The sequence below is a fragment of the Pleurodeles waltl genome, chromosome 1_1 (assembly GCF_031143425.1).
Source record: "Pleurodeles waltl isolate 20211129_DDA chromosome 1_1, aPleWal1.hap1.20221129, whole genome shotgun sequence".
NCBI classification, from domain to species: Eukaryota; Metazoa; Chordata; class Amphibia; order Caudata; family Salamandridae; genus Pleurodeles; species Pleurodeles waltl.
Window position 1 is genome coordinate 791,027,326 of NC_090436.1, and position 25,872 is coordinate 791,053,197.

The 25,872-nt window shown below is 44.8% G+C and overlaps 1 protein-coding gene across 1 annotated transcript in view; it reads left to right on the forward strand.

Annotated features, from left to right (window-relative positions):
- Positions 1–25,872, forward strand: part of LOC138287567 (fructose-1,6-bisphosphatase isozyme 2) — a 260,398-nt gene that overhangs the window by 54,522 nt on the left and 180,004 nt on the right. Inside the window, exon 3 of the mRNA XM_069228127.1 lies at positions 793–885. Coding sequence (XP_069084228.1) covers positions 793–885 — 93 coding nt within the window. The remainder of the gene's footprint in view (positions 1–792; positions 886–25,872) is intronic.

Genomic DNA, 25,872 nt, shown 5'->3' on the forward strand with positions numbered 1-25,872 from the left:
ATGACTTTGCTTAATCCTAGAGTCAATGGTTTGGCCTAGAGTACAAGTAGACAGTCTGCAGTTGGTGAAGCTGAATGGATGGCCTTGCTCAATGGTTTCAGAGGGGAAATATTGTTATCAAACCACAATATGGACCATTCAACTAGTGGGGTGAGTCATTTAGCCATGATGAATGTAGACAATATCGACAAGTCTGGTCTGGCTAGTTAGGGGTAGTAGTTTTGTAACTGACTTGGGTATCTCTAAGAAACGAGTGAAAGGCAAACCGCTGGGGTAAAAGGAATCTTACTGTGATTGGATGCATGTGAGGGTCACGTACATGGTAGTTGGTGTTGTCATTGTGAGAAAACGAGTGTATAGCAATAAGGATGAGCTAGCTCTTCCGCAACCATACATATGAGGCACAGAATATGGGAAAGTATATATGGTACTGAGTAATGGTTCACGTTGCAACTTGGAGAGGATTGTGAAGGAAAATAGAGGAAAAAGAATAGTGACATAAAAGGGGAGAGTGAACTGTCTGGGTTGTGTATGATTAGTTAGCAGTCAACATCACTACTGCTAATCCTCACACCTCACCTTCCATCTCCAATGGATTGAAGACTTTTAGGAATGGTCATTGCCAAAGTGATAACTTGGAGGGGAGGTGCAATAACGCATCATTGCTTTCTTTCCTGGATTCTGTTTACTGAATTCCTTTTGCGCAAGAAGATTATAGTATTTCCACTGACACGTGACTGATATCAAAGCAAGTCCATGTGTTATAATAACAATGGTTTTGTTTCTGCACAGGGTAAATATGTTGTCTGCTTTGATCCACTCGATGGCTCCTCTAACATAGACTGCTTGGCATCCATCGGGACTATTTTTGCCATCTACAGGAAGGTAAGTGCATTGGGGGGGGGGAGTCTGAAATATTGTAAGATCTAAAAATGTATCTTAAATTACTGTGTATTGGTCAGAACTACCTGTTGATATCACATGATCCTAGTTTACTTCTCAAAATATTAAATATTCAAAACAATGCAGTGAAAGGTATAACAAATAGACAGGATGACTCGTCAGCACTGCTACATGTTGCATATAGATGATGTAATTGAGTGCAGATGTCACGGTTTCGGGCGGGTCTGATCAGGACTCTGGTAGGGACACCCCTTGAGGTCACCGAATATCCTAAAGAGGTAGTATACTGGGGAAGAAGAGCAGCTAAAGGCATACACGGAAAGGACAGCTATGAACAGGCACAGGAAAGTAAAAGCAGAGCAACCCTTGTGTGAACAAACAGGTAACAGATTACTAATGGACAAACACGCTGGGGTTGTACACAGAGTAAGGCGCAGAACCTCCCACAGTGACAGGGAATCTCAATGCCTCTGTACAGTTTGCTCTTACAGATAGTCACCCTGCCAGCCCCATAGAAAGGAGGCAGCAGAAGTGATTCTGTCTCTGGACCCTAGAGCACAAACAAGGATAGTACTTACATACACAGGACACGCTCTTGTGGGTCCAGCTGGAAACACAGTGGCGATTCCTGAGAAAACAGCAATAGCACACTGTCACTGTTAGGTACGAAAGACAACATATAACACTAGACAAGGATGGGGGCTGGAATTGCCTCCTGGAAACCAGGAGCCAACCCCAGTACAAAGGAGGACACTTATACACTGGTGAAGACTGATAGAACACTTACCAGACACAAAGAACCAAGAAGAAACAGAAACAGAAGGGAACAAACAAAGAGGTAGAGGCAAGAATTAGGAACAGGCTCAGGCTGAAGCACAGGCGGGACTAGGACTTGAAAACAGGGCGCAAACTTCTGGCTGGGGCAAACAGAGACAGGACTGGGAAACTGAGAACAGGCTCTGGCTGGAACAGGCAAGGACAGGACTGGAATACAGGGAGTAGGAAATGAGCAGTACACAGGACTGGGAAACAGAGAGAAGGTTCAGGCTGAAACAAGGCAGGAGCAGGGCAGAGAAACAGGGAGCAGGCTTTGTAAGAAACAAACAGGCACAAGGCTAAGAAGTAGGGAGCAGACTCTGGCTGGAACAATCAGGAGCAGGGCAGAGAAACAGGAAACAGGATCAAGCTGGAACAGCACAGGAACAAAACTGGAACACCATCCGACAAGGGGTCTGTAACACAAAGGATTCGAACTCCAATGCACGACAGGGAGCTTGAGGAAATGGCTGCTTATAAGCAGTTCCAAGCTGGGCTGCACAGGAGAGGTTTCAGGTGTGTGTAGTTTCGGACACTTGCAAGTCCTGGAGGAGAGGATCCAGTGAAAAGGAGCAACTGGACTTCTCCCATTGAAAACAATGGGAAACAGAATCTGGGTTTTCCTGACTACCAAGCTGTGCATTATGGGATTTGCAGTCCCAAGAAGCAAATGTAGTACTATACAAGTGTACCATAGAGAAAAGAGAAACAAACAGGGGTCAGCAAGGGACTCTAGATAGGTGTTCAAGGTGATTCTTAGGCTTCTGACAGTCCCGTTACAGCGCCCCCTGGAAATGTGACGACCGAGTCGTAACAGTATACCCCCTCCCACCAGTCCGCTCAAGAAGAGAAGGCGATCCTTTGGCTGAAAAAAGTTGAAGAGGAAAAGCCAAAGCAAGAAAATCCAACACCAACCTTGGTTGATAAGTTTACAGTCCTGCCACAGATGAATCATCCAATGAGCAAAGCATGTATTAATACCCATATGGGCTCCGATGTCTTTCCTCTTTATTGTTTGAGTGATACGGGAGGAGTGCATGGAGTTGGTTTCTGGTGAAGTGGATTCAGGAGCAAGGAGATCTGGAATGGCATTATGGGCGGTATTCTTTATGACATTAGTTTCCTGTTCAATACTTTCTTCTTTGGAGGAACTGATTTGTGTATTAGTAACTGTCAGGTCTGTAACACCTTCTGACAAGCAGGAAATGTCTGTCTCTGCAGCAGTATTTGCATTGATTGTGGTCTGAGGCTTGCAAAGCATAGAGACTTGGGAGACATGGGTAACTGGTGTTCTCAAGGTAAACATGAAAAAGTCAGAATTATCTTTCATCTTGGATGACTTTGGAGTATCAAATTCAGGAGCAACAGGAGTTTTCATGTCTTTAGAAACTGGATTGACATCTGAGAATGTAGAAGGTCCACAAACTAATTCTTTAGGGTGATCTTCAGACAAGACTGGGATTTCTTCATTGCAAGTGCTCTTTGGTGTGTTCGTGGTATCAGAAATGGTTTCTTTGCAAGGCGTTTCTACTACAGGTAGTTCATCTTCAACTCTGTTAACATTGAAAGGTTGTTCTTTGGAAAGAAATAGAACTGGAGTCTCTTCAGAAATCACCTTTACACTGTTACCTACATTTTCATCTCTAGCCTTTGAATTGATGAGGGTTTCTTGCAATAAAACACTAAGAACAGTACTTATCATCAGATCTTCGAATACAAGATTCAAATTCAAGTCTTTAGTTTCAGTGGGAAATATTACATCTTTCAGTACTTGAGCTTCGTTTTCAGATTGCTGGTTTTTAGGAGTCTTTAGTTTCAGGGACACAGCAGGTGACATTGGTGTGGCTGGTTTCACATCAAGATCAGATACCAGTAGCTCAGAGATCTTGTCTTCACTAATCGTGGAGCTGGAAACAGGATACACATTGGCAGGGATCAGCAGGTCAGGATCAGTGGTTGAGGCTGCAACTGTGTCCAGTTCTAGGAGAAGGCTTTCATTTCTTATGACAGGCTGTTCAGTTTCAGATTGCTGGCTTTCTTCCTTGTCTGAATTCTCCATGGTTTGCTTTGACACAGAAGAGATTTTTAAACTTTCTGAGAAGTCCATTACATTCTTAGTAATTGCGGGTATTTCTTCATGGTCAGAAAAATCCATTAGTTCACTTGAAACAGTAACTGTCTCTTCATTATCTGAAAATGCTATGATATTGTTTGAAAGGGCAGGAGTATCCCCACAGTCTGAAAATTCTGGTGTGTGGGCTATTTGAACAGCACTATCTACAGGTTTGTTCACGGCAAGGCAGGAACCACTGTCATCACTAGATTCAGACTCTTCAACACTGTTGCACAACTTGCCATTAATCTCCAGTAAAGTCATATCTTGGTTTCTTAAGGTGCAGCTATTGGAGTCAGAACTCTCTTCGTCCTTTGGCTTTATTTGTTCTGATAGAGGGGCTGAGACAACTCCTTCTGAAGACTCTGATCCATCCTTTGAATCAAGAGGTGTCAAATCTCTCAGAGATGTCTGAGATTCAGTCAACTGTACTGGGATATTCTCTGGAGAACTACAAGCTGAGAGAGAGTCTGAAGAAGAGGCTGATATATTTATAACTGGAGCTGTCTTTTGACTGTCAGTAATAGAAGGGACAATATGCTCTATAGTAGTCTTTGGAGAGGCACATGAGGTAGCATACTGTTCTTTGAGCCAAAGCTGGTGATCATTTTCTTTTTTCAGGTTTTCAAATTGCCTTGCAGTAGTTTCCATCAGCTGCTCTGTTACTTCTTCTACCTTACAGATAAACAGAATATCTGGTTCTGGCAACAGTGAAATATGCATTGATGAAAAGAGCCCACGTGCACGATTTCTTGTGTATATTACAACATATTCGTCATAGAAGTCCAATATCTGCCTTTTAATCTGCCAAAACTGCTCTTTTAGGGTGTTTATGTCCATATTGTTATCAAACCCACACAGAATAGAAAAGGGTTTAGCAGAGCTTTTAGGGATTGAGACCGGTGTGTTATCATCCAGTTTGGGAAGAGCACAAGCATTTTGAGTTGAACTATGGAATCCCATAGTCTTTACTGATCCCTTTGATGCAGGTTCTATCCTGCTGACTTGAAAGCACCGAGGGACTGGTAGATCCTTACACGAGTCAGCACAACACTTAGGAATTGAGACTGATGTACTGTCATCTAATTTGGGAGGAGCACAAGCCATTTGAGTTGCACTAAGGAATCCCACAGTTTTTACTAATCCCTTATATACAGGGTCTAGCCTGCTGACTTGAAAGCTCTGAGGGACTGATAGGTCTTTATAAGAGTCAGCACTGCACTTAGAATTCTGAGAAACTGGCCTAGATGTGCTGAAGCACTCAACAGAAAACAAGGGACTCCCTAGTGTGGCTTCTTGAACAGTGTCAGGGTTCTTTGTTTTGGCAGAGTCCTGGAGGTGAACTTGGGATGCACTAGCATGAGGCAAGGAATTAACCAGTCTTTCTTGAGAGTAAGTGTCTTGTGCAGAGGTAGCAAGAGCTCTTTCACTGTTAGGAACATTCTCCCCTGTTTGAGGCAATAGAATCTCCAAAAATTCATTATTTCTTTGTAATTCTTCTACAGACAGGGATTGGGGGTCATAATCACAGATATGATAATAGTTGAACATTGATGGATCAGCAAGCCACGCAATGTAGTACTGAATTTGCAATCTTTGATTTTCTTTAACAAGTCTATCCTTTAAACTAAGGTCTTTTTTAGAGGTCTTCAGAGAATGTATAGGTTTAGAAAGGGGTGTCTTAACATGACAGGAAAACATTTTAGGTCTGTGTGTGCCTTTACTGCCTGGGGAGCTTGACATTTTTGGTTCGTGCATTCTGTCACGGTTTCGGGCGGGTCTGATCAGGACTCTGGTAGGGACACCCCTTGAGGTCACCGAATATCCTAAAGAGGTAGTATACTGGGGAAGAAGAGCAGCTAAAGGCATACACGGAAAGGACAGCTATGAACAGGCACAGGAAAGTAAAAGCAGAGCAACCCTTGTGTGAACAAACAGGTAACAGATTACTAATGGACAAACACGCTGGGGTTGTACACAGAGTAAGGCGCAGAACCTCCCACATTGACAGGGAATCTCAATGCCTCTGTACAGTTTGCTCTTACAGATAGTCACCCTGCCAGCCCCATAGAAAGGAGGCAGCAGAAGTGATTCTGTCTCTGGACCCTAGAGCACAAACAAGAATAGTACTTACATACACAGGACACGCTCTTGTGGGTCCAGCTGGAAACAGTGGCGATTCCTGAGAAAACAGCAATAGCACACTGTCACTGTTAGGCACGAAAGACAACGTATAACACTAGACAAGGATGGGGGCTGGAATTGCCTCCTGGAAACCAGGAGCCAACCCCAGTACAAAGGAGGACACTTATACACTGGTGAAGACTGATAGAACACTTACCAGACACAAAGAACCAAGAAGAAACAGAAACAGAAGGGAACAAACAAAGAGGCAGAGGCAAGAACTAGGAACAGGCTCAGGCTGAAGCACAGGCGGGACTAGGACTTGAAAACAGGGCGCAAACTTCTGGCTGGGGCAAACAGAGACAGGACTGGGAAACTGAGAACAGGCTCTGGCTGGAACAGGCAAGGACAGGACTGGAATACAGGGAGTAGGAAATGAGCAGTAAACAGGACTGGGAAACAGAGAGAAGGTTCAGGCTGAAACAAGGCAGGAGCAGGGCAGAGAAACAGGGAGCAGGCTTTGTAAGAAACAAACAGGCACAAGGCTAAGAAGTAGGGAGCAGACTCTGGCTGGAACAATCAGGAGCAGGGCAGAGAAACAGGAAACAGGATCAAGCTGGAACAGCACAGGAACAAAACTGGAACACCATCCGACAAGGGGTCTGTAACACAAAGGATTCGAACTCCAATGCACGACAGGGAGCTTGAGGAAATGGCTGCTTATAAGCAGTTCCAAGCTGGGCTGCACAGGAGAGGTTTCAGGTGTGTGTAGTTTCGGACACTTGCAAGTCCTGGAGGAGAGGATCCAGTGAAAAGGAGCAACTGGACTTCTCCCATTGAAAACAATGGGAAACAGAATCCGGGTTTTCCTGACTACCAAGCTGTGCATTATGGGATTTGCAGTCCCAAGAAGCAAATGTAGTACTATACAAGTGTACCATAGAGAAAAGAGAAACAAACAGGGGTCAGCAAGGGACTCTAGATAGGTGTTCAAGGTGATTCCCAGGCTTCTGACAGTCCCCTTACAGCGCCCCCTGGAAATGTGACAACCGAGTCGTAACAGCAGAGTAATTTGAGTAGAGAAATGACAGAAACATCAATTTGACTTCGCAACTTTAGACGTAACCAGAGTTACAGCCACAAATAGCAGTTTTTAGGTGAGACTTGACAGTACATGTGTCTCTAAGAGGTATTGTTACTGATGCTTTTAAATATGCATACGCAATGTGCACAGAACCGCAACTGGTTCCCTGCTTCTCTCCATTGGTGCAGAAAAAGCATTCAATAGGGTCCATTGGTCTTACCTCATGAAGTCCTTTAAAGAGTTTGGCTTTGAAAAATAATTCTGTTTTTAAGTCAGACATGACAGTACAGCTGTCTTCAAGAGGTATTGTTACCAATGTTTTAAAACATGCATACCTAAGGTCCACAAATACAAAACTAAACCCCTGTGTTTCTCTGTCAATGCTGAAAAAGAGTTTATTAGAGACCATTAGTCTTACATCATAGGCACCCTCAGAGATTTTGGCTTCAGAAACAAATTCCCGCTTGGGGCACAATTGGGTATTCCTCCCCAGAGGGCCAAATACGGATAAACTATGTCCTGTCCACTCACTTTCCCATCCAAGGATGCTGCATATCTGTTCTACATTAGATCAGCGTATATGCAGACAAAGTGATTCTCGCCATGACCGATCCTGCTCAATCCCTTCCAGCAGTAGTGGAAGAGATGCGTAGCTTTGGAGAAGTGTCTCCATTCCATTCCAGTTCGAGTTGTAAAGCATGGCTAATCAGCCGTGAAGGTACCCAGGCCGAGGCTTGAACTTCTGTCCTCTTCTGAATTCCAGCAGTGAGGGTGACGTCCTCAGGTGAAGAGGTGGGATGTTCCAAGATTTCACGGAAAGTAGGAGAAGGAGCATCCTCTGCTGTAGCTTCATTGTATGCGGATGTGTGGGTGAGGAACAGGGAGGTGGATCGCAGGTGTCGGGATGGGAGGTGGAAATTCACTCGGTGGTTGATGTACTCGAGTCCTTGGTTGTGGATAGCTTTGAAGGCATGGATCAACATCTTGAACTGGGATCTCTTCTGCATGGGGAGCAAGTGGAGCTTTCTGAAGTGGGGGCAATGTGGGTCTGCTAGGGTAGGTGGAGGATGAGTCTGGCTTCCGAGTTCTGTATAGTATGCAGTCTCTTGGGGATTTGTGCGATGATCCCTGCATAGAGTGTGTTGCCGTAGTCCAGTCGGCTGGTGATCAGGGCTTGAGTGGCGGTGCGTCTAGAATTGACAGGAAGCCACTTGAAAATCTTGCGGGGCAAACAGAGAGTGAGAAAGCTGAAGGAGGAGATTGTGTTGATTTGTTTCCTCATAGTGAGTCTATCGTCCAGGATGATGCCAAGGTTGTGGGCATGGCTGGTTGATGTTGGTGGAGTTCTTAGTTCGGGGGGCCACCTTGCGTTCCTCCACGGGATGTGTTTCTGAAGATTAGTAGCTCTGCCTTGTCTATGTTGAGTTGGAGGCAGTTGGTACTCATCCAGTCAACGATGTTCATCATGCACTTATGGAAGTTTGTTAGCATGGTGTCAAGGTCACTGAATAATGAGAGGATGAGTTGGGTGTCGTCAACGTAGGAAATTATGTTCAGTTCATGAGATCTAACGATGTTGGCCTGTGGGGTCATGTAGGTGTTGAACAAGGTGGTGCTGAGGGATGAACCTTGAGGGACGTCACAGAGAATGTTCTTCGGTTCCGAGATGAAAGGCAGTAGGTGTATTCTTTGGGTTCTCCCTGTGAGGAAGGAAGTGATCCACTTGAGGGTGTCTCCTCTGATTTTGATTTGCTGCAGTCTTCTGATCAGGATGTTGGGAGATACTGTGTTGAATGATGCTGAAAGGTCTAGAAAGAGATACTCAAAGTACGGCCCGCAGGCCTCATGCAGCCCCTCTGCCTTTACATGCGGCCCCTTGGGCTACAGGAGCACTGGGCAGCTGTTTGCTTGACTCTGCACTAACAATAAAAATATTAAGTACACACACAATCATTTATTTCAAACATAATTGGTGTTAAAGAAAGGAAGTAACTTGGGACTCCTGCACTTAACTTTAGAAACGCCTTAATTTTTTAAGACATCTTACAGCATGGGTGTAAAACTAAGACAGTCTCTTTAAAATTAAAAAAGTGTATTTAGTTAACATGCAGAACCTTTTTCGCCTTAGTACAGTTTATTTTATCAGTGCATTGAGATGAATTCATTTAAAAGTGATAGTTTTCAAACATAAATTTGGAAACATAAATTTGGCAACATTAATTATTTCCCTTACCCTGAGAACACCACCAATAGTAAATTAAAGAGGAAAGTCACTTTGTATGTGCACTTTATGGGTGGCCTGGGTTCCTATCATACATAAACAACATAATAGTTTATTAAATCAAACCTAGAAGCAGGTTTTGTGCAGCGCACACCATGAATCATGTATTTCGAGGTAATCTTAAATGTGGTATTGCAGAAAAAGGAGGGAAACTGACACTAAACAATTGCCTAGGATTACACAATTTGGAAAAGTGGGTACTCCGGGATTAATTCCAGGTTTTCTGGTTTCCCATTGTTTATTTCAGCGACTAGATGTATATCCCTTGCTTCCCCTACACATACCTTGCCACCAATTCCCCTAGCCACCCCACCCAACTGCCACTGGCCTGGCATCAATGCGGCCCCCTGGCACGTCACAGACCAAACTTTTTGGCCCCTGGGAAAATGTTTGCGAGTACCCATGGTCTAGCAGGATCAGAGGCACTGTTTTTCCTGGATCCAGGAATGCTCTGATGTCGGCCATGGCGGCCAGCAGAGCGGTTTCAGTGCTGTGGTTTGTGTGAAATCCTGCTTGGGAGGTGTCCAGAAGCTTGCGTTTCTTAAGGTGCTCTGTGAGTTGACAGATGATGGCTTTCTTGAGGACCTTGGCGGGAAAGGGTAGCAGATAGATGGGGCTGTAGTTCTTCAGTCTGCTGGGTTCTGCAGATGGGTTTTTGAGTAGGGGTTTGACTTTTGCATGCTTCCATTCCTCAGGGAATGTGGCAATGGTGACTGATGTGTTGAAGATGGAGGTGGGCTTGCTGCTTATCGTCTTCATCTCCAGACTGAAAATGTTGTTTTGGCATGGGTCCATGGGTATTCCTGAGTGGATGGAGCTCATGATGTCTGTGATGAGCTGGTCCCAGGAGGTGAGTAGGTGTTCTTCATATCTGGGGTCCAACTGGCTGGGGAGGTCAGTGGGTTGGGGATCTGAAGTTCCTGTAGTTTGTGGTGATCTTGTTGTGGAAGATGTCTGCCAGGGAGTTTTAGAGTTATTGTGAAGGGGTGATGTTGTTTCCAGTGGCTGATGGGCTGGAGAACTCTCTGACAATGTTGAAGTGTTCCTTGCTGTGGTTGGAGCTTGCTACAATACGGTCAGTGAGGGTGCTTCTCTCTGTCCTTTCCAGGAGTTTGTGGTATTGGTTGAGAGCAGTTTTGAGGTGGTTCAATCTGTAGGATCTCTGCTGGTATGCCATTTTCTTTTGAGTTGTTTGCAGGTGGGCTTTGAGGATCTTGGTCATGTGCCAGCTGGCCTGTTTGGAGGATCTTTTGATTTTGGTTAGTTTGTGGAGGGCGACTGTGTTAGCTCAGTTTGTGATCCACGCATAGAAGTTCTTCACTGCTTGTTTGAGATTGGCTGCGGTGCATGGGCGGGAAGTGTTGAGGGTGTCAGTCAATTGGTCCTCTGAGATTTTGTTCCAACTGCATTGTGATGTGGGGGGTGGTTTGAGGCTGACGCCGGTGTGTCCGGCAATGGTGAAATGTATGATGGCATGGACTGTCCAGGTAAGGTCGGTGACATGGCTTTATTTGATTTTTCCACCAGCCAAGAACATTGGGTCGAGTCTTTGTCCTCTGATGTGGGTGGGGTCAGTGACCAACTGGGTAATGCCGATGTTGTTCATGCTTTCGAGGAGGTTGGCAGAGTTGGTGTCATTGGGGTCATTGAGGTGGAAGTTTAGGTCTCCGAGGAAGACGTAGTCATCGGACTCTATGGCGAGTGGTGGGATGAATTGGGGGATAGCATCTCAGAAGCTAGGGTGAGGCCCTGGAGGTCTGTAGGCGAGAGTGCCTCTGATGGTAGTTTTGTTGTCTGTTCAGAGTTGGAAGTTGAGGTACTCCTTTATGGTGCAGTGGATGCTTTCCTTATAGATGATGGCGATTCCACCTCTGTGTTTGTTGTTGCATTCTCAGTGAATGATCGTGTAGCCATCGGTGGGGTTGAGTCAGGTTTCGATGAGAAAAATGATATCGGGGTGAGGGTGGTGATGGTGTCCCAGATTTCATTGGTGTGTTTGAATAGCAATTGTACGTTGAACAGGAGGCAGTAGAGCTGGGCAATAGAGGTTGGCGTGGAGGTGATTCTGGTGCATGCTGAGTCTTTGGTGTTGCAGGAGAAGAGGCAGTGCCGTCAAGCAGAAAATGGTAAAAGTGGTCACCAACACAAGCACTGTGAATCCAAGCACAGCAAACACGCACAGCAAAAAGGCACAACTAACAAAGGAAGGCCTGCATCAGTGGGGGAGATGGTGCCAGGCAGATCGAGTCACTGAGTGGGTAGAAGCCTTGGTGGGCAACAGGGAGCGGTGCAACTGACTGGAGGGTCAGAGGCTGCCAGTTCGATTTCATAAAAGCAACGAGATAAACTATGCGCAGGCCCTCGCACATTCCATTATGACGTTGTTATTGGCTAGCACCATGCCGGTCACAGTGTTGATAAATTAGCAAGACCTTCTCCAAGAGATGTAGGGTGATTTGTGATTATGGTCAAAACATGGCCTCTCTTCGTTCGGCAGAACTGTCACCCTAAAAATGATCGCCCTTCCCAAGATGATGTCTATGTTTCAGTCACTTCCTTTACAGCCACTATCTTACAACTGTTACATTGGTAAATAAACAACTTTGTCTGGGGAGGGGTAGAAAACCATGCAGTCTCTCGCTCTTCCTTATAGACATCCTCGGGAGTCACGACTGGGTATCCCCAGCATTTTACATTATTACGAAGCTTGTTAACACAGACCAATGGTAGATTGGAGCTGAGAAATGTCCGAGAAGTACTGGTGCTTTATGGACCATCAGGTTGTTGGTATTCACATATGGAAGCCTCATTGGCTACGCAAAGGTCATAGACTATGGGGCCTCTTCTCCTCACCTGATCCACTATAGCGGTATGGAACTCAGCAGCTGAAAAGCTTGACCTCATAACGTACCCCTCCCCGCTTACACCATTGATTTCCAACCCAGAGTTAACACCACCACTCAATTGGAATCACCTTCAGACTTGGCAAATTGTGGGCTGCAGACACTTAGGAAACATGGGTGATCAGGATGGAATGACACCCTTTGAGCAAATCAAGAAAGATTGTGGCCTTTCTCAAGCAGAGGGCTTGTGCTACCTGCAAATTCGACATTGGATGTCCAGTAAAGTGATAGGAGCAGCGGCCAGTAGATGGCATACGATATTCAGGAGGTGGATCCTTTACAGAACTAGGGAAAAGCACCCATGCTCTGAACTCTACTCCCTCTTGTCTGCAGCCACTCTGAGTTAGAGCAAACTCTTACAGACAAGGAGTTGGATGGATGTACACCATCAAACTTGCATGATGGCAGGCTCTGCCACTGGCACAGAAACCATGATGAATTTAGCAACCTACTGGTATTACAGCCCCAAATGACTACATAGCTGGTATCCCTGGAGACCAAACAGATACTGAAGGGGCAGTGGGGGTTTGGGGTTTCTCACGCATCTCCTCTGGCACTGGTCCAAATGGATACAGTACTAAGGTGAGGTGTTAGATGATTCAGTCAAGATGACTGGGATAGAGGTTCCATGCTTCCCGATGTACACCATACTAGGTCTCACAAACAAGCTGACATAGTCACCACACTCCATTAGAGGTAGGCAAATGGCACTGGTGCACGGTGAAACAAACCAAACTATCCTGTCTCTGTGGAGGGGGTGACAAAATCCCAAAGGAAATAAACAGGCTTTACTGGTTCTGGAAGCTGCTCAGCATGGAGAAACTGACCATGTCTTTGGATCCCAGGGATAAAGAGTTCTCTGAGGTATGGGCCTCCTTCCTCTCCTATCTCTCCACAAAATTCAGGGAACTGTCCTGTCTCAAGTACTTAATTGTTCTACATATCCTCCCAACACCTCCAAACAACAACCGCCAGTGCAATTGGCCCACTCCAGGCTATGGTGAAGTAGCCTCCACGCTTGTTATTAAACTTATAGGTGTGTGCAGTGAATATAGTAGGTAGTTTACACCAACTAAGCTTGTCATCCTACCCTGTGGTTTTCTTTCCTTCCTTTTTTATAATTTTACATATGTTGACTATGGGGTGGGTGTGCGAAGAGTTACTGTTTGTTACTGTCTGTCGATCCTCTGGGTTGTGAACGTTGCTTAATTCTATCTATTCTTTAACTAAAGACAAGAAAGAAAGTTGATTCTTAAAATATGCTTATAGAGGGCTTTGGCCCGCTCACATCATGCTGTTGACTTCTTGCGTATCATTCTGTTCCTTTCGAGTTCTTGCACTGCCAAGCATGAATGTCTCTTTTACACTTGAAATATACACTGAATCATCACACATACCAGGTATACAGAAAGCAATGATTTTATAGTTTTAAGTTAGTAGACTTTTCAAATGTTTTATCGCGATTTAAGTGTGACCCATTACCTCCACCATATTTTACTACTACCATCACAGCCATTTATTTAACTATGTTTATTTAACTCTGACATCACTCATGTGCATTAAAAAACTTTACAAAAAAGAGGAAATATCAATGTAGATAAATTGCTACAAAGTTAAAACAAAGGTTAACATAAGAGCAAAATGCAGAGGGAAGAATAATACTATGAACACGAAGATTGATTGAGGGATGGTACCTAATGCATTGAGGTGCAGATGTCGACAACAAAGAGAAAAAGGCAACAAAGTGGAGGTAAGATAAAACATAGCAAGTGAAATGGGTAAATATTAAGAAGGAAAAAACAAATGAATATACAAATTATATACAATGAAGGAGTAAATATTAGGAGTGTCCATGTGGAGGGAAGCACATTTAGATAAGTCCTGAGTGAAGTTATGTTCGGAATATTAAGAGCTTGAGATCTTTCTTGTATATTGCCAAAGGTCTGCTAGTGCGTAAGGCAGGCACTAGCTAGTGCCTAATTTTGGTTGTACTCTCTGAGAAAAATTAAGCCATCCACCGTTATTGGTCGAACGTGGGAGGCTCAAGGATAAGCATTCCTTCGATGGGAATAGTGTGTGCTCGACACCTGAAAGATTGGTTTGTTAGAGAGGTATTGAGGCATGGCCAGGTGAATAACCTTGTGTGTGATACATACTGTCCTAAAATTTGATCTAACTTCAGTGGGGAGCCATCGGAGCATAAGAAAGTTCGGGGTAATACGGCTATATTTTCTAGTTCAAGTGACAAAATGAGCTGCCGCATGTAGCACTGCTTTCAGAGGAGCAAGTGAGACTAGGAAGGCCTGTCAGGAGAGAGTTCTTGTAGTTAATTTTGGACATCACCGGGACAGAAAGAACGTCTTTAGGTCTTCTGCAGGAGTGACCTGACGTATCCGCCATAAAAGTCTAAACTAGAACTGTGCACTGTTGGCCACTGAGTTGATTTGAAATTGAAGATTGAGCCTTTTGTCGGGAAACACGAACAGATTTACCACTATTAGTGAAAGAGTTAATCCAGGATATTAACAGAGTATTGACATGAGAAGGCGAGAGAAGGGAGAACTCAGTTTTATAAGGATTTGATTTCAGATGGTGGGCAGTCAATCTTTCTTGTAATTAGTTTATTGTAAAAGTTAGGAGCCAGCAATTCAGCTGTATGCTATCGGTGTAATCATGCATAAAATGATTAAATTATAGTCATCGTAAAAGATTCCCGAGTGCTGGAAGAAAGCTCCAACAGGCTCAAAGTAAAGGTTCAACAGACTTGGAGCCAAAACTGACCCATGAGAAAAGCCTTGTGACAAGGAGATCTAGCCCTAAATACAGTTGCCATTTTCATCTTTTGTGATTGGTTAGTCAGATAAGAAATGAACCAATTGAACAAAGTGCCCTTGATGCCCATATATTCCATAAGAACAGTAACACTGTTAACAGTAATTAAGGTGATGGATAAATCCAGTAGAGCAAGAATGCAGATTGGCAGCATCAAGAATGTGAAAGGCGTCACCTACCACCCACGATAGGGCTGGTTCAGTGCTGCAGCATTGTCTGTAGTTAAATTGTCAATCGTCTAGAAGATCATTTTCAGCAATAAGTTAAAAGAGTTGTGCTGCAATGTAGCTTTAAATTATCTTAGCAAGTAAAGAAAGTGCTGAAACAGGTCAGTAACTATTGAGGTCTCTGCAGATGTCAGATCGTTTCTCCAGTAAGGGTGTGATTTGCTCCACTTTCAGGCAGTCGATAAAAACTCCTTGAGCCAGGCAGAGATTTGCTAGCACTGCCCAGTAAAGTAGAAGATGGGTATCTAGCTCTTTAGAGATGTTAGCCAGAATCGGTAAGTATGATGATTGAAGGGTTTCACTTTAGCAATAGTTTTTTAGAGAGTGTCTTTTGAGATCACATAAAATTGAAACTGAGTTGATTGGGTTTTGCTGATATAGCTCAAATGGTCCTTTGACAGAGGGGTAGTTTGAAGAGAGAATTTGATTGCCTTCACTTTCTCATTTGAGAATTTTGTACATTCTTCCACTTCAGTGCCACAGTATTCAAATGTGTGTAAACTAGTGGGGTTGTCAGCGACTTTATCTGTTTCAAAGAGTTGGTTCGGCATCAGTGGATTGACATCATGAGCTGCACTGGAAGTGTTAATGGGAGAGGGGTTTGCACAGATGTAATCATCCAGGTAGGCACAAATATAATCACAAGAGAGGTCAGGTCTTGGTTTCTAGGGCTCATACAGTGCTTTTTCTCAGGATAGTATACATATAACAAAAGTAGGTAAAAGTTGGGGTTGATATATGGATTTCTGAATGTAGAGATCAAAGCAGATGCAACACAGTGAGGCACTGTTGGGATATCATGTTTATTAAGAGATCATTTTTTGTGAGAAGTGTTCCAGTGAAGGAGGTTGGGGGTACCCAGGTAATGAGGGGTTTGCTGAATGTGTAGATATAGTCAGGCTCTTTAAGACTTCTGAGGTTTTGGGAGTGCTCAATATAGTATTCTAGTCTCTCGCTAACCCTGTAAATCTGGGAGACTGTAAGAATGAGTCTCAGAAGGTAAAACTTTCCTGCTTTGGATAATCTTGCCAGTCTCTTAGGACTTATAGGTGGTTCAGGGACGACAAATAGAGTAAGAAAATAACAAAGGAGGTGGGATCGTGAGTTTTTCAGATGAAAGAAGAAAGGGGAGGGTGAGAGCCAAGAGGATGGAATATAAAATGAAGACTGATTAGGTATCAAGTCACCAGCGGAAGGTGTTAAGAGAGGTGGGCACTGGTAGATGGGTTTATTCAAATCTCCGATGAGAGTTCCAAATTCTCCAGGCCGGTTCAGAGAGGGTTTAAGTGCAAGTCTTATTTTTTCTGCATCTGGGAGGATCCAGCAGGAGGATGTCTGCACTCTGTGTGTGTGGGGGGGGGGGGATGCTGCCTACTGAGATCATGTGCTTTTGAATAAGGTACATTGGTGCATCCTAGTGCAGGGCGCGTGAGGCACACTCGTCATAGTGCAGGGCTTCAAGTGGATCCTGGCTTCAAATGGGAGCCAGTGGAGAGATTTGAGAGAAAGTGTGATATGGATGAAACATCTTGTTCCTGTTATGAGTCTTTCTGTGATATTAATGGTCACCTTGAGTGGTGCTATTCATGATATTAGTGATCCTGTTAGGGTGGTACTACCATAGTCAGGTCTGTATATGACCAGGGAATGAACTGTGATTTTGAAATCTGGAGGAGGGAGTAACAGCTTCTTAAGGAGGTTGAGTTGGCGAACTTCCCTGCCTGTGGCTGAGCTGTGCTTGCATCTTAAGGTTTTTGCCCAGGGTTATCCCACTGGATTTTTTTGACTCGATAAGGACGGGTTTGCCATGAAGGGTATCTAGGTGCTTCGTCATTTCAGGTATGGGAGTGGTTGCTGTAGGGTAGAGAAATTAGTAGGAATTCGGTTTGAGGATGTTGTGACAGCCAGGTTTAGTTTGTATCTAGAGTATTGTTGAGTCAGATGATTTCTTCCAGGGACTAGATCTTTAAATAAAGCTGGGTGTTGTCTACATACATGTGGTATGCAAGGTTCGCTTGCTTTAGGATTTCCATCAGCAGTTCCATGTAAAGGTTGAAGAGTGTGGGGGAGATGGTGGATCCTTATGGGCCACCAACTCTAAATGGGGACGCATCTGTTAGTGAGCCACCCAATTTGATACATTGTGACCAATTTCACTGAAAAGATGTGAACCATTTTAGTATGTTCCTGCAGCGTCATCTTGCATTCAAGTTGCTCTAAAAGGATACTATGACCATGTCAAACGCAACAGAGAGGTTGAGGGCGATGAGTAGGCAGGATTTGTTTTGACCTAGGAATTTGAGTGCGCCAACCATGATGGATAGTATGACTATTTCAGTCATGGGTCCTAGTTTGAATCTAGATTGGAACATGTTGAGTAATTTGAACTGTTCAATGTGCTGGCAGAGCTGGTTTTGTACAAATATTTCCAACAGTTTCACGAGGAAGGGGATGTTTGATACCAGACTAAAATCATTTAGATTTGTCGGGTCTGTGCCTGGAGTGAGAGGAGGAGAAGTAGGATGGAGAGAGAGGGACTGTGACTTTGTACAATGAAGAAAAGTAAAAATGGGTGATGTTATCATCAACAGTTTGGATCATAATCAAGTTGATGTTGAGGATGGGAATCGAGAGGTTCCCTTTATTTGAGGATGAGAGCAAGACAGTTAATTTGCACCCATGAGGAAATTTAAATTCTGAGGAGACACTGAGATCCATATATTCCAAATACAGTGATATTAGAGAAAAATATACAATTGTTTTAACGTTGCCCTTTTGACTGCAGTCATACTGAGCCACAATAGGTGTTTCTGGGAACTCTTTCAAGATCAGTGCATTTTCTTAAAGGTTACGTGGGTATAGGTATTTGAAAGAGTTATAACGAAATTGCAGTTTGTGTTTGTGGGGGCAATTGGGGTTGGCGGGTGGTATGATGAGATAAAGTAAGAGGGAGAAGTTGGGGAGGAGAGAGATAGAGCATACTCACCACTCTGTAATCTTGCTGCCATAGACTTCCAGTCTCCAGGCCAAACATGGAATGGCATCCAAGGTAGGGCAAAGGATGGGAGCTGACTGCCATGCTCTTCAGGAGCAGACCCAAGCTTCTTGGCATGGGCAGGCCTGCATCACAGATTCAAGGTCTCTTGGGGTGGGAAGGTTATGTGGGGGAGGGGGGCACTTCATTGAGATCCTTGATGAAATGCTTTAGGGTATGCACCTCCTGCCTAACCCCAGAGCAGCATATTCTAAAGGACTCTTCTAGATCATTTACTCAGGCCCACAAGAGTCTGGGGCTGTTTATGACTAGAAGATGTCTGCACCTATCCAGCTCACACATCTTCACCAGCGTAGCATGTGCCAATAGCATAGGGAACCAGCAAAACAAGGAAGAGAGTGACTGTCCAAATAAGGGGGCTGTATTCTGGTTGCATGGGTCATCACAGGATCAGGTACAGCATTCAGAATTCACCACCTCCAGATTTGGTCAGACGTCTGTTGGATCAGCAACAGCTTGCAGACAAGGGGTGTGGGAAGGACTACAAGCAGACTAATGAAGCAGCCAAAACAAACCATAAACTTTACTTAGGACAGATTTGTTCATATCTCCTACTCTAGTGTTGCAGCCGTCAAGTCCAGCAGGTGGCCAGGTCACTTCTTGTTTCCATAACTGGGGGCCCACAATTGAATTCATCCAGAGAGTAAGCATGTCAGCCATGCCTCTGATCCAACCTGAGAGAGGGAACTTCGCCCAGGCTCTGTAAGATTAATTATGATGCCAAAAGTGCTCAGTGCCATAATCAAGAGGTCAACGTCACGTCTAGGCAAGCAGTTGAAACATCTAGTAAGAAGTGAGAATACCAAAAGGACAGTCGTTTTTCCTTGACAACTATTCAATGTGAGAGCAGTCGTTTTGATGTATCTACAGACTTTCTAGATAATCTCGTGTCTGCATGCAGGGGGTGAAACAAACAGAACAGAAGCTGTCTCTTTGTTTCTAATGTGGACATTTCTGTAGTTGCCTTGTCTCCCTGTGAAGGTCTTTGAAGATGGCTATCAAATTGTTAACAGCATGCAGTTCCATCTAGTTCTATTGTGAATGGATTACCAGCAGCTCATGAGCTCTTCCTTACAGGCAGTGGCAATCCCGTTTTCGGGAATTCCTGCTCTGTTTGACGAAGTTCTGCTATTTTCTCCCCTCCCTTCATCCCAATGCATAGCTAAATAGCTAGAGGTGAATGTACATAAAAAGAAAAACTGCGAATAGAGCATTTTGAGCTAAGAATATATCCAAGTTATCTGACTTATGGATAAAAAATATAAATCTTGATGTGTCATGAAATGTAATGGTGTCTACATCATGAGTTAATGTTGCCTACGTTTCAGCTGAAGCCGTATTGCTTATATAGGTCACTTTGGGACTATTGACTTACTGCCGGCTATATGCCTTCGGCTGAAACATGTAGGCAACATTAACCCCGGATGTAGAAACGTTTTTGTTTCGCGACCCATCTGGATTTGTATTTTTAATAATGACATGGATAGCCACTCATTATTAAAGAGAAATCTAGGTATTAGCCAAAGTCATTTTTAACTAAAACTCTTCACTATTTCCAGAGAAATACTTTATTAGGAGCTCCCAAATTTTAAAATTTGGTTGAGCACTTTCGGGGCTACTCACCCATCCGGATGGAGCATGACATCATATGACGGGTGAGGTGTTTCCTCTAATATCTAAGATACCCCTGTAGGACATCATGGTAAACCTTAAATAGAGGACCGACTGACTCCAGGGCTGTCGCATTCTTGTGCTGTGAAGTGGTTGTGACGCGGAGAACCTGCGATGGCTGACTGAATCTCTCTCATGCTCCCTGTGTGTGAAAGAATAAAGGGACCTACAGCCCGTAAAAGTGTGTTCGTACTCTAGCATAGCAATTTAGGCTTTGAATTCGTGGAGGCAAATAAAAGGTGTAGCGAAATAAAATCCGTGTAAATTCGGCATTTTCATGAAATGGCAGAGAAACTGTTCACAGGCAGCAAGAGGGACAATAAAACATGTCCTTTGATGAAAGTGTTATGACAAACAGGTAATATCAAATTGAGAATATATTTATCCCCAGCTGAGATACTGTAAGGAGTAATTTGGAATTAAAAATACAGCTAGATAAAGTATAATGCACATTTTCATTTTTATTATCTTGTGGTCAATTTATGATTCGAGATTAACTGAAAAACACCAATTTAAAAGAATGCTGTTGCCTTGCTCGCAATACTTGTTTCAGCGGGTTTAGTCATCTGACATGCTTTGTTTGTGCGCTTACAGTTGGCCTGAGGCAGATAAAAAATATTTTCTGTTATGGGAGAAAAATAACAAACCCACAAACAGTCTCCTGACAAGCACACGCGCTGTTGTCATAGATGTTCTGCAGCTCTGAGGCCAACTCGAGGGCCTGGGAATCCGCGGGCGCAGAAGAGGTGCTCTAAAGACGAAAGAGAAAGACAAGGAGAGGCCAGAGAAGAGCCAATAAGGGATGGATATTGTGAATAAAATGACATTTCCCAAAGTGTGGGCACATATGCATGCAGCAGAGCGGCACTGCATTATGGGTAGCCACAGTGGCGGCTGCCAGCTTTAGGAGGGAGAGGGGCGGGCGGGAAGTACACACACACTCATTCTTTCACACACGCACATACGCACATCCATTAACAACACTCATAACATTCAAACATGCACGCGTGCACCAAACATTCATTTTAACCCCTTCGCTGCCAGGAGTTTTCCCCCTCAGGTGCCAGGCCTTTTTTTGGCTATTTGGGGCAGGGCATGCTTAGGCCCTCATAACTTTTTGTCCACATAAGCTACCCACGCCAAATTTCCATCCTTTTTTCCAACATCCTAGGGATTCTAGAGGTACCCAGACTTTGTGGGTTCCCCTGAAGGAGGCCAAGAAAATAGCCAAAATACAGTGAAATATTCGTTTTTTTCAAACAAATGGGGAAAAAGGGCTGCAGAAGAAGGCTTGTGGTTTTTTCCCTGAAAATGGCATCAACAAAGGGTTTGCAGTGCTAAAATTACCAGCTTCCCAGCTTTCAGGAACAGGCAGACTTGAATCATAAAAACACATTTTTCAACACAATTTTGGCATTTTACTGGGACATACCCCATTTTTATGATTTTTTGTGCTTTCAGCCTCCTTCCAGTCAGTGACAGACATGGGTGTTAAATCAATGCTGCATCCCAGAAACCCAAACAATTCTGAAAAGTAGACAAAATTCTGAATTCAGCATAGGTAATTTGTGTAGATCATACAAGGGTTTGCTACAGAAAATAACAAATTATATAAATAAATATTGAAATTAAGGTGAAAAAAACAGCCATTTTCTCTACGTTTTACTCTGTAACTTTTTCCTGCAATGTCAGAGTTTTGAAAGCAATATACCGTTACGTCTGCTGGACTCTTCTGGTTGCGGGTATATATAGGGCTTGTAGGTTCACCAAGAACCCTAGGTACCCAGAGCCAATAAATGAGCTGCACCTTGCAGTGGGTTTTCATTCAGTACCGGGTATACAGCAATTCATTTGCTGAAATATGAAGAGTCAAAAATAGGTATCAAGAAAACCTTTGTATTTCCAAAATAAGCACAAGAGTGCCCATACTAGCATGTGAATTACAGGGCATTTCTCAATTAGACGTCTTTTTTACACACTGTCTTATATTTGGAAGTAAAAAATGTAGAGAAAGACAAGGGGCAATAACACTTGTTTTGCTATTCTATGTTCCCCCAAGTCTCCCGATAAAAATGGTACCTCACTTGTGTGGATAGACCTAGCGCCCGCGACTGGAAATGCCCCAAAACACAACGTGGACAGGTCACATTTTCCCAAAGAAAACAGAGCTGTTTTTTGCAAAGTGCGTAGCTGTGGATTTTGGCCTCTAGCTCAGCTGGCACCTAGGGAAACCTACCAAACCTGCACATTTTTTTAAACTAGACACCTACGGGAATCCAAGATGGGGTGACTTGTGGGGCTCTCACCAGGTTCTGTTACCCAGAATCCTTTGCAAACCTCAAAATTTGGCCAAAAAAACACTTTGTCCACACATTTCGGTGACTGTAAGTTCTGGAATCTGAGAGGAGCCACAAATTTCCTTCCACCCAGCATTGCCCAAAGTCTCCAGATAGAAATGGTACCTCACTTGTATGGGTAGACCTAGCGCCTGCAACTGGAAATGCCCCAAAACACAACATGGACACATCACATTTTTACATTGAAAACTGACGTGTTTTTTGCAAAGTGCCTAGCTGTAGAGTTTGGCCTCCAGCTCAGCCGGCACCTACGGAAACCTACCAAACCTGCACATTTTTTAAAACTAGACACCTAGGGAAATATCCAAGATGGGGTGACACGTGGGGCTCGCACCAGGTTCTGTTACCCAGAATCCTTTGCAAACATCAAAATTTGGCCAAAAAAACACTTTTTCCTCACATTTCGGTGACAGAGAGTTCTGGAATCTGAGAGGATCCACAAATTTCCTTCCACCCAGTGTTCCCACAAGTCTTCCAATAAGAATGGTATCTCACTTGTGTGGGTCGGCCCAGTGGCCGCGAAAGGAAATGCTCCAAAACACTATCTGGACACATCAAAATTATCAACTACAAAACTACCTGTTTTTGCGGGAGGCACCTGCGTTTTTGGTCCTGGGCTCATCAGCCATACAGGGAAACCTACTAAACCCAGACATTTCTGAAAACTAGACACCCGAGGGAGTCCAGGGAGGTGTGACTTGCGTCGATGCCCCAGTGTTTTCTTACCCAGAATCCTCAGCAAACCTCAAATTTAGCTAAAAAATCACATTTTTCCCACATTTCTGTGTGGGATCACCGCACCGGATCACATTTCCTACCACCCAACGTTCCCCTCAGTCTCCCGGTAAAAATGATACCTCACTTGTGTAGGTGGGCCAAGTGCCTGTGACAGGGAAGAGCCAAAAATATGTCAAAATTGAGGGGGAACCAAAGCGGGTCCAAAAGAGCAGTTTGGAAAAAAACATTTTTAGGCTGACAAGTGGGGCAGAATTTCTATCGGTATAGATGAGACAATGTTGGGTGGTAGGAATTTTGTGGATTCCTGCAGATTCTGGTAAGTTCCATCACAAAAATGTGGGAAAAATGTGTGATTCCCAGCAAAGTTGGAGGTTTTCAGGGCATTGTGGGTAAGAAAATGGTGCAGGGTGCATGTGAAGCACACCACCCTGGACTCAGCCAGATGTTTAGTTTTCAGATGTGTTTAGGTCTTGTGGATTTTTCTACATGGCAGCGTCCGAAAGTCCAAAAAGTGCAGCCCTCACCATTCCAAGTGGGACGATTTTGAGAGTTAGCCAAGCTCTCTTGGCCCAAATGTAAAACCAAAACCCCAAATAATCAAATGTCCACTTGCTTGCTGTGGAATAAGATGTTTTAGTGTGCGTGGGAGAGCTGAAAGACTGTTACCCCCTCCAGTTGGGGTGGGGGCATAACCATGCCCATACTGGTTGGTAGCCACCACCTCACTATTTTCTTTTTTTTTAATTCCCTGGCATTTAGTAGACTTCCTGCCCCCCCCCGGGTGTGGATCGGGGGTAATTGCCCCATCTGCCCACTGGTGGGCAGAACAACTTTGGCCCCATTTACCCTGGTCTCTGGTGGGCTTTCTGCCCCCTTTGGGGGCAGATGGGCCTTCCAAAAATAAGCCAATCTGCCCCCAAGGGGGGCAGATATGGCCAACAGCAATGTGCCCTCATGGGGAGCGACCCTCTTGCCCAATGGGCTGCCCCCCAAACAAAACACACACACCAGTCCCTGGTGCCTAAGTGGTTTCTGCCCCCCGGGGGCAGATCAGCCTAATAGAAATAGGCCGTTCTGCCCCCAAGGGGAGCAGAAATGACCTAAAATAAATCCCCCCCCCAAGAGGAGCGATCCTTGCCTAAGGGGTCGCTCCTGTTGCGGGGAATTGGCGCAAAAAAAAAATCCCTGGTGCCTAGTGGATTCTGCCCACCTTAAAGGCAGATCGGCCTAATAAAAATAGGCAGCTCTGCCCCCAACGGGGGCAGAAATGGCCTAAAATAAATTTGCCCCCCAGGGGAACGAACCTTGCCTAAGGGGTCGCTCCCCTTGCGTGAAAGTTTCGCAAATAAATAAAAATCCCTGGTGTCTACTGGTTCCTGCCCCCCCCTGGGGGCAGATTAGCCTAATAAAAATAGGCTGATCTGCCCGCAAGGGGGGCAGAAATGGCCCAGAGATAATTTTGCCTCCAGGGGAGTGACCCTTGCCTAAGGGGTCGCTCCCCACATATAAAAAAATAAAACAAAACAAAAAAAAAATCCCTGGTGCCTAGAAGTTTCTGCCCCCCCTCGGGGCAGATCGGCCTAATTACAATAGGCCGATCTGCCCCCAAGGGGGGCAGAAATGGCCTAAAACAAATCCTCCCCCCCCCAGGAGAGCGACCCTTGCTTAAGGGGTCGCTCCCCTCAAGTGAAACTGACAAAAAAAAATCTCTGGTGTCTAGTGGTTTCTGTCCCCTTTGGGGGCAGATTAGCCTAATAGAAATAGGCCAATCTGCCCCCAACGAGGGGAAAAACGGCCTAGAATCAATTTTACCCCCAGGGGAGCGACCCTTGCCTAAGGGGTCACTCCCCACATATAAAAAACAAAAACAAAAAATACCTGTTGTCTAGGGGGTTTCTGCCCCTCCTGGGGACAGAAACAGCTGTAAAATTATTTGCCCCCCTGGGGAGCGGCCCTTGCCCAAGGAGCCGCTCCCCTTATATGTACATATAATAAAAAAACTAAATCCCTGGTGTCTAGTGGTTTCTGCCCCCTTGGTGGCAGATTGGCCTAATAAAAATAGGCCGATCTGCCCCCAAGGGGGGCAGAAATAGCCTAGAATTTTTTTTGCCCGGCGATCACCTCGTCCGGGGCACCCAAGGGGTTAAGAGATCACACACATATTCTTTCACATACACACGCACACACACATCCATTAACAACACTCATAACATTCAAACATGCACGCATGCACCAAACATTCATTTTAAAAGATCACACACACTTACCTTCAGCCTCGGAGGTCCCAGGAGGGAAGGCAGCAGTCCCAGCCTCGTCACAGAGTGGGATGGGGTTAGTGAGACTGCTGACCCCACCCCACTCTGTGATGAAGTGTCACTGATTGACACTTGCCCTTTGCGCTTCAGGGCTAAAACCTGAAGCGCCCATGTCGACGTCAATGAGTGACACTTTCCTCGTCACCCATGAGAGGGCCTCGAGGCACCTTTGCTGAGCCGAGGAGGTCACGCCCATAGGAGCTGTGACCTCCTCAGCCCAGCAAAGTTCAGCTCAGGCAGGCAGGAGTCTGAGCGAATCGCACATGTCTGTTCCTGGCTGTCTGATCTGAACATGAAGAGTGTCTGTCAGGCTGACCTTTGCTCAGCCTGACAGACACTCTTTAAGAGGGGCAAAAGGTGGAGGGGCAAAAGGTGGAGGGGCATGGCCCCTCTTCCCCAAAGGACAGGCCATGCCTGGGTAGCCACCCTTAGGCAGAAGGTCAGCTGAACAGC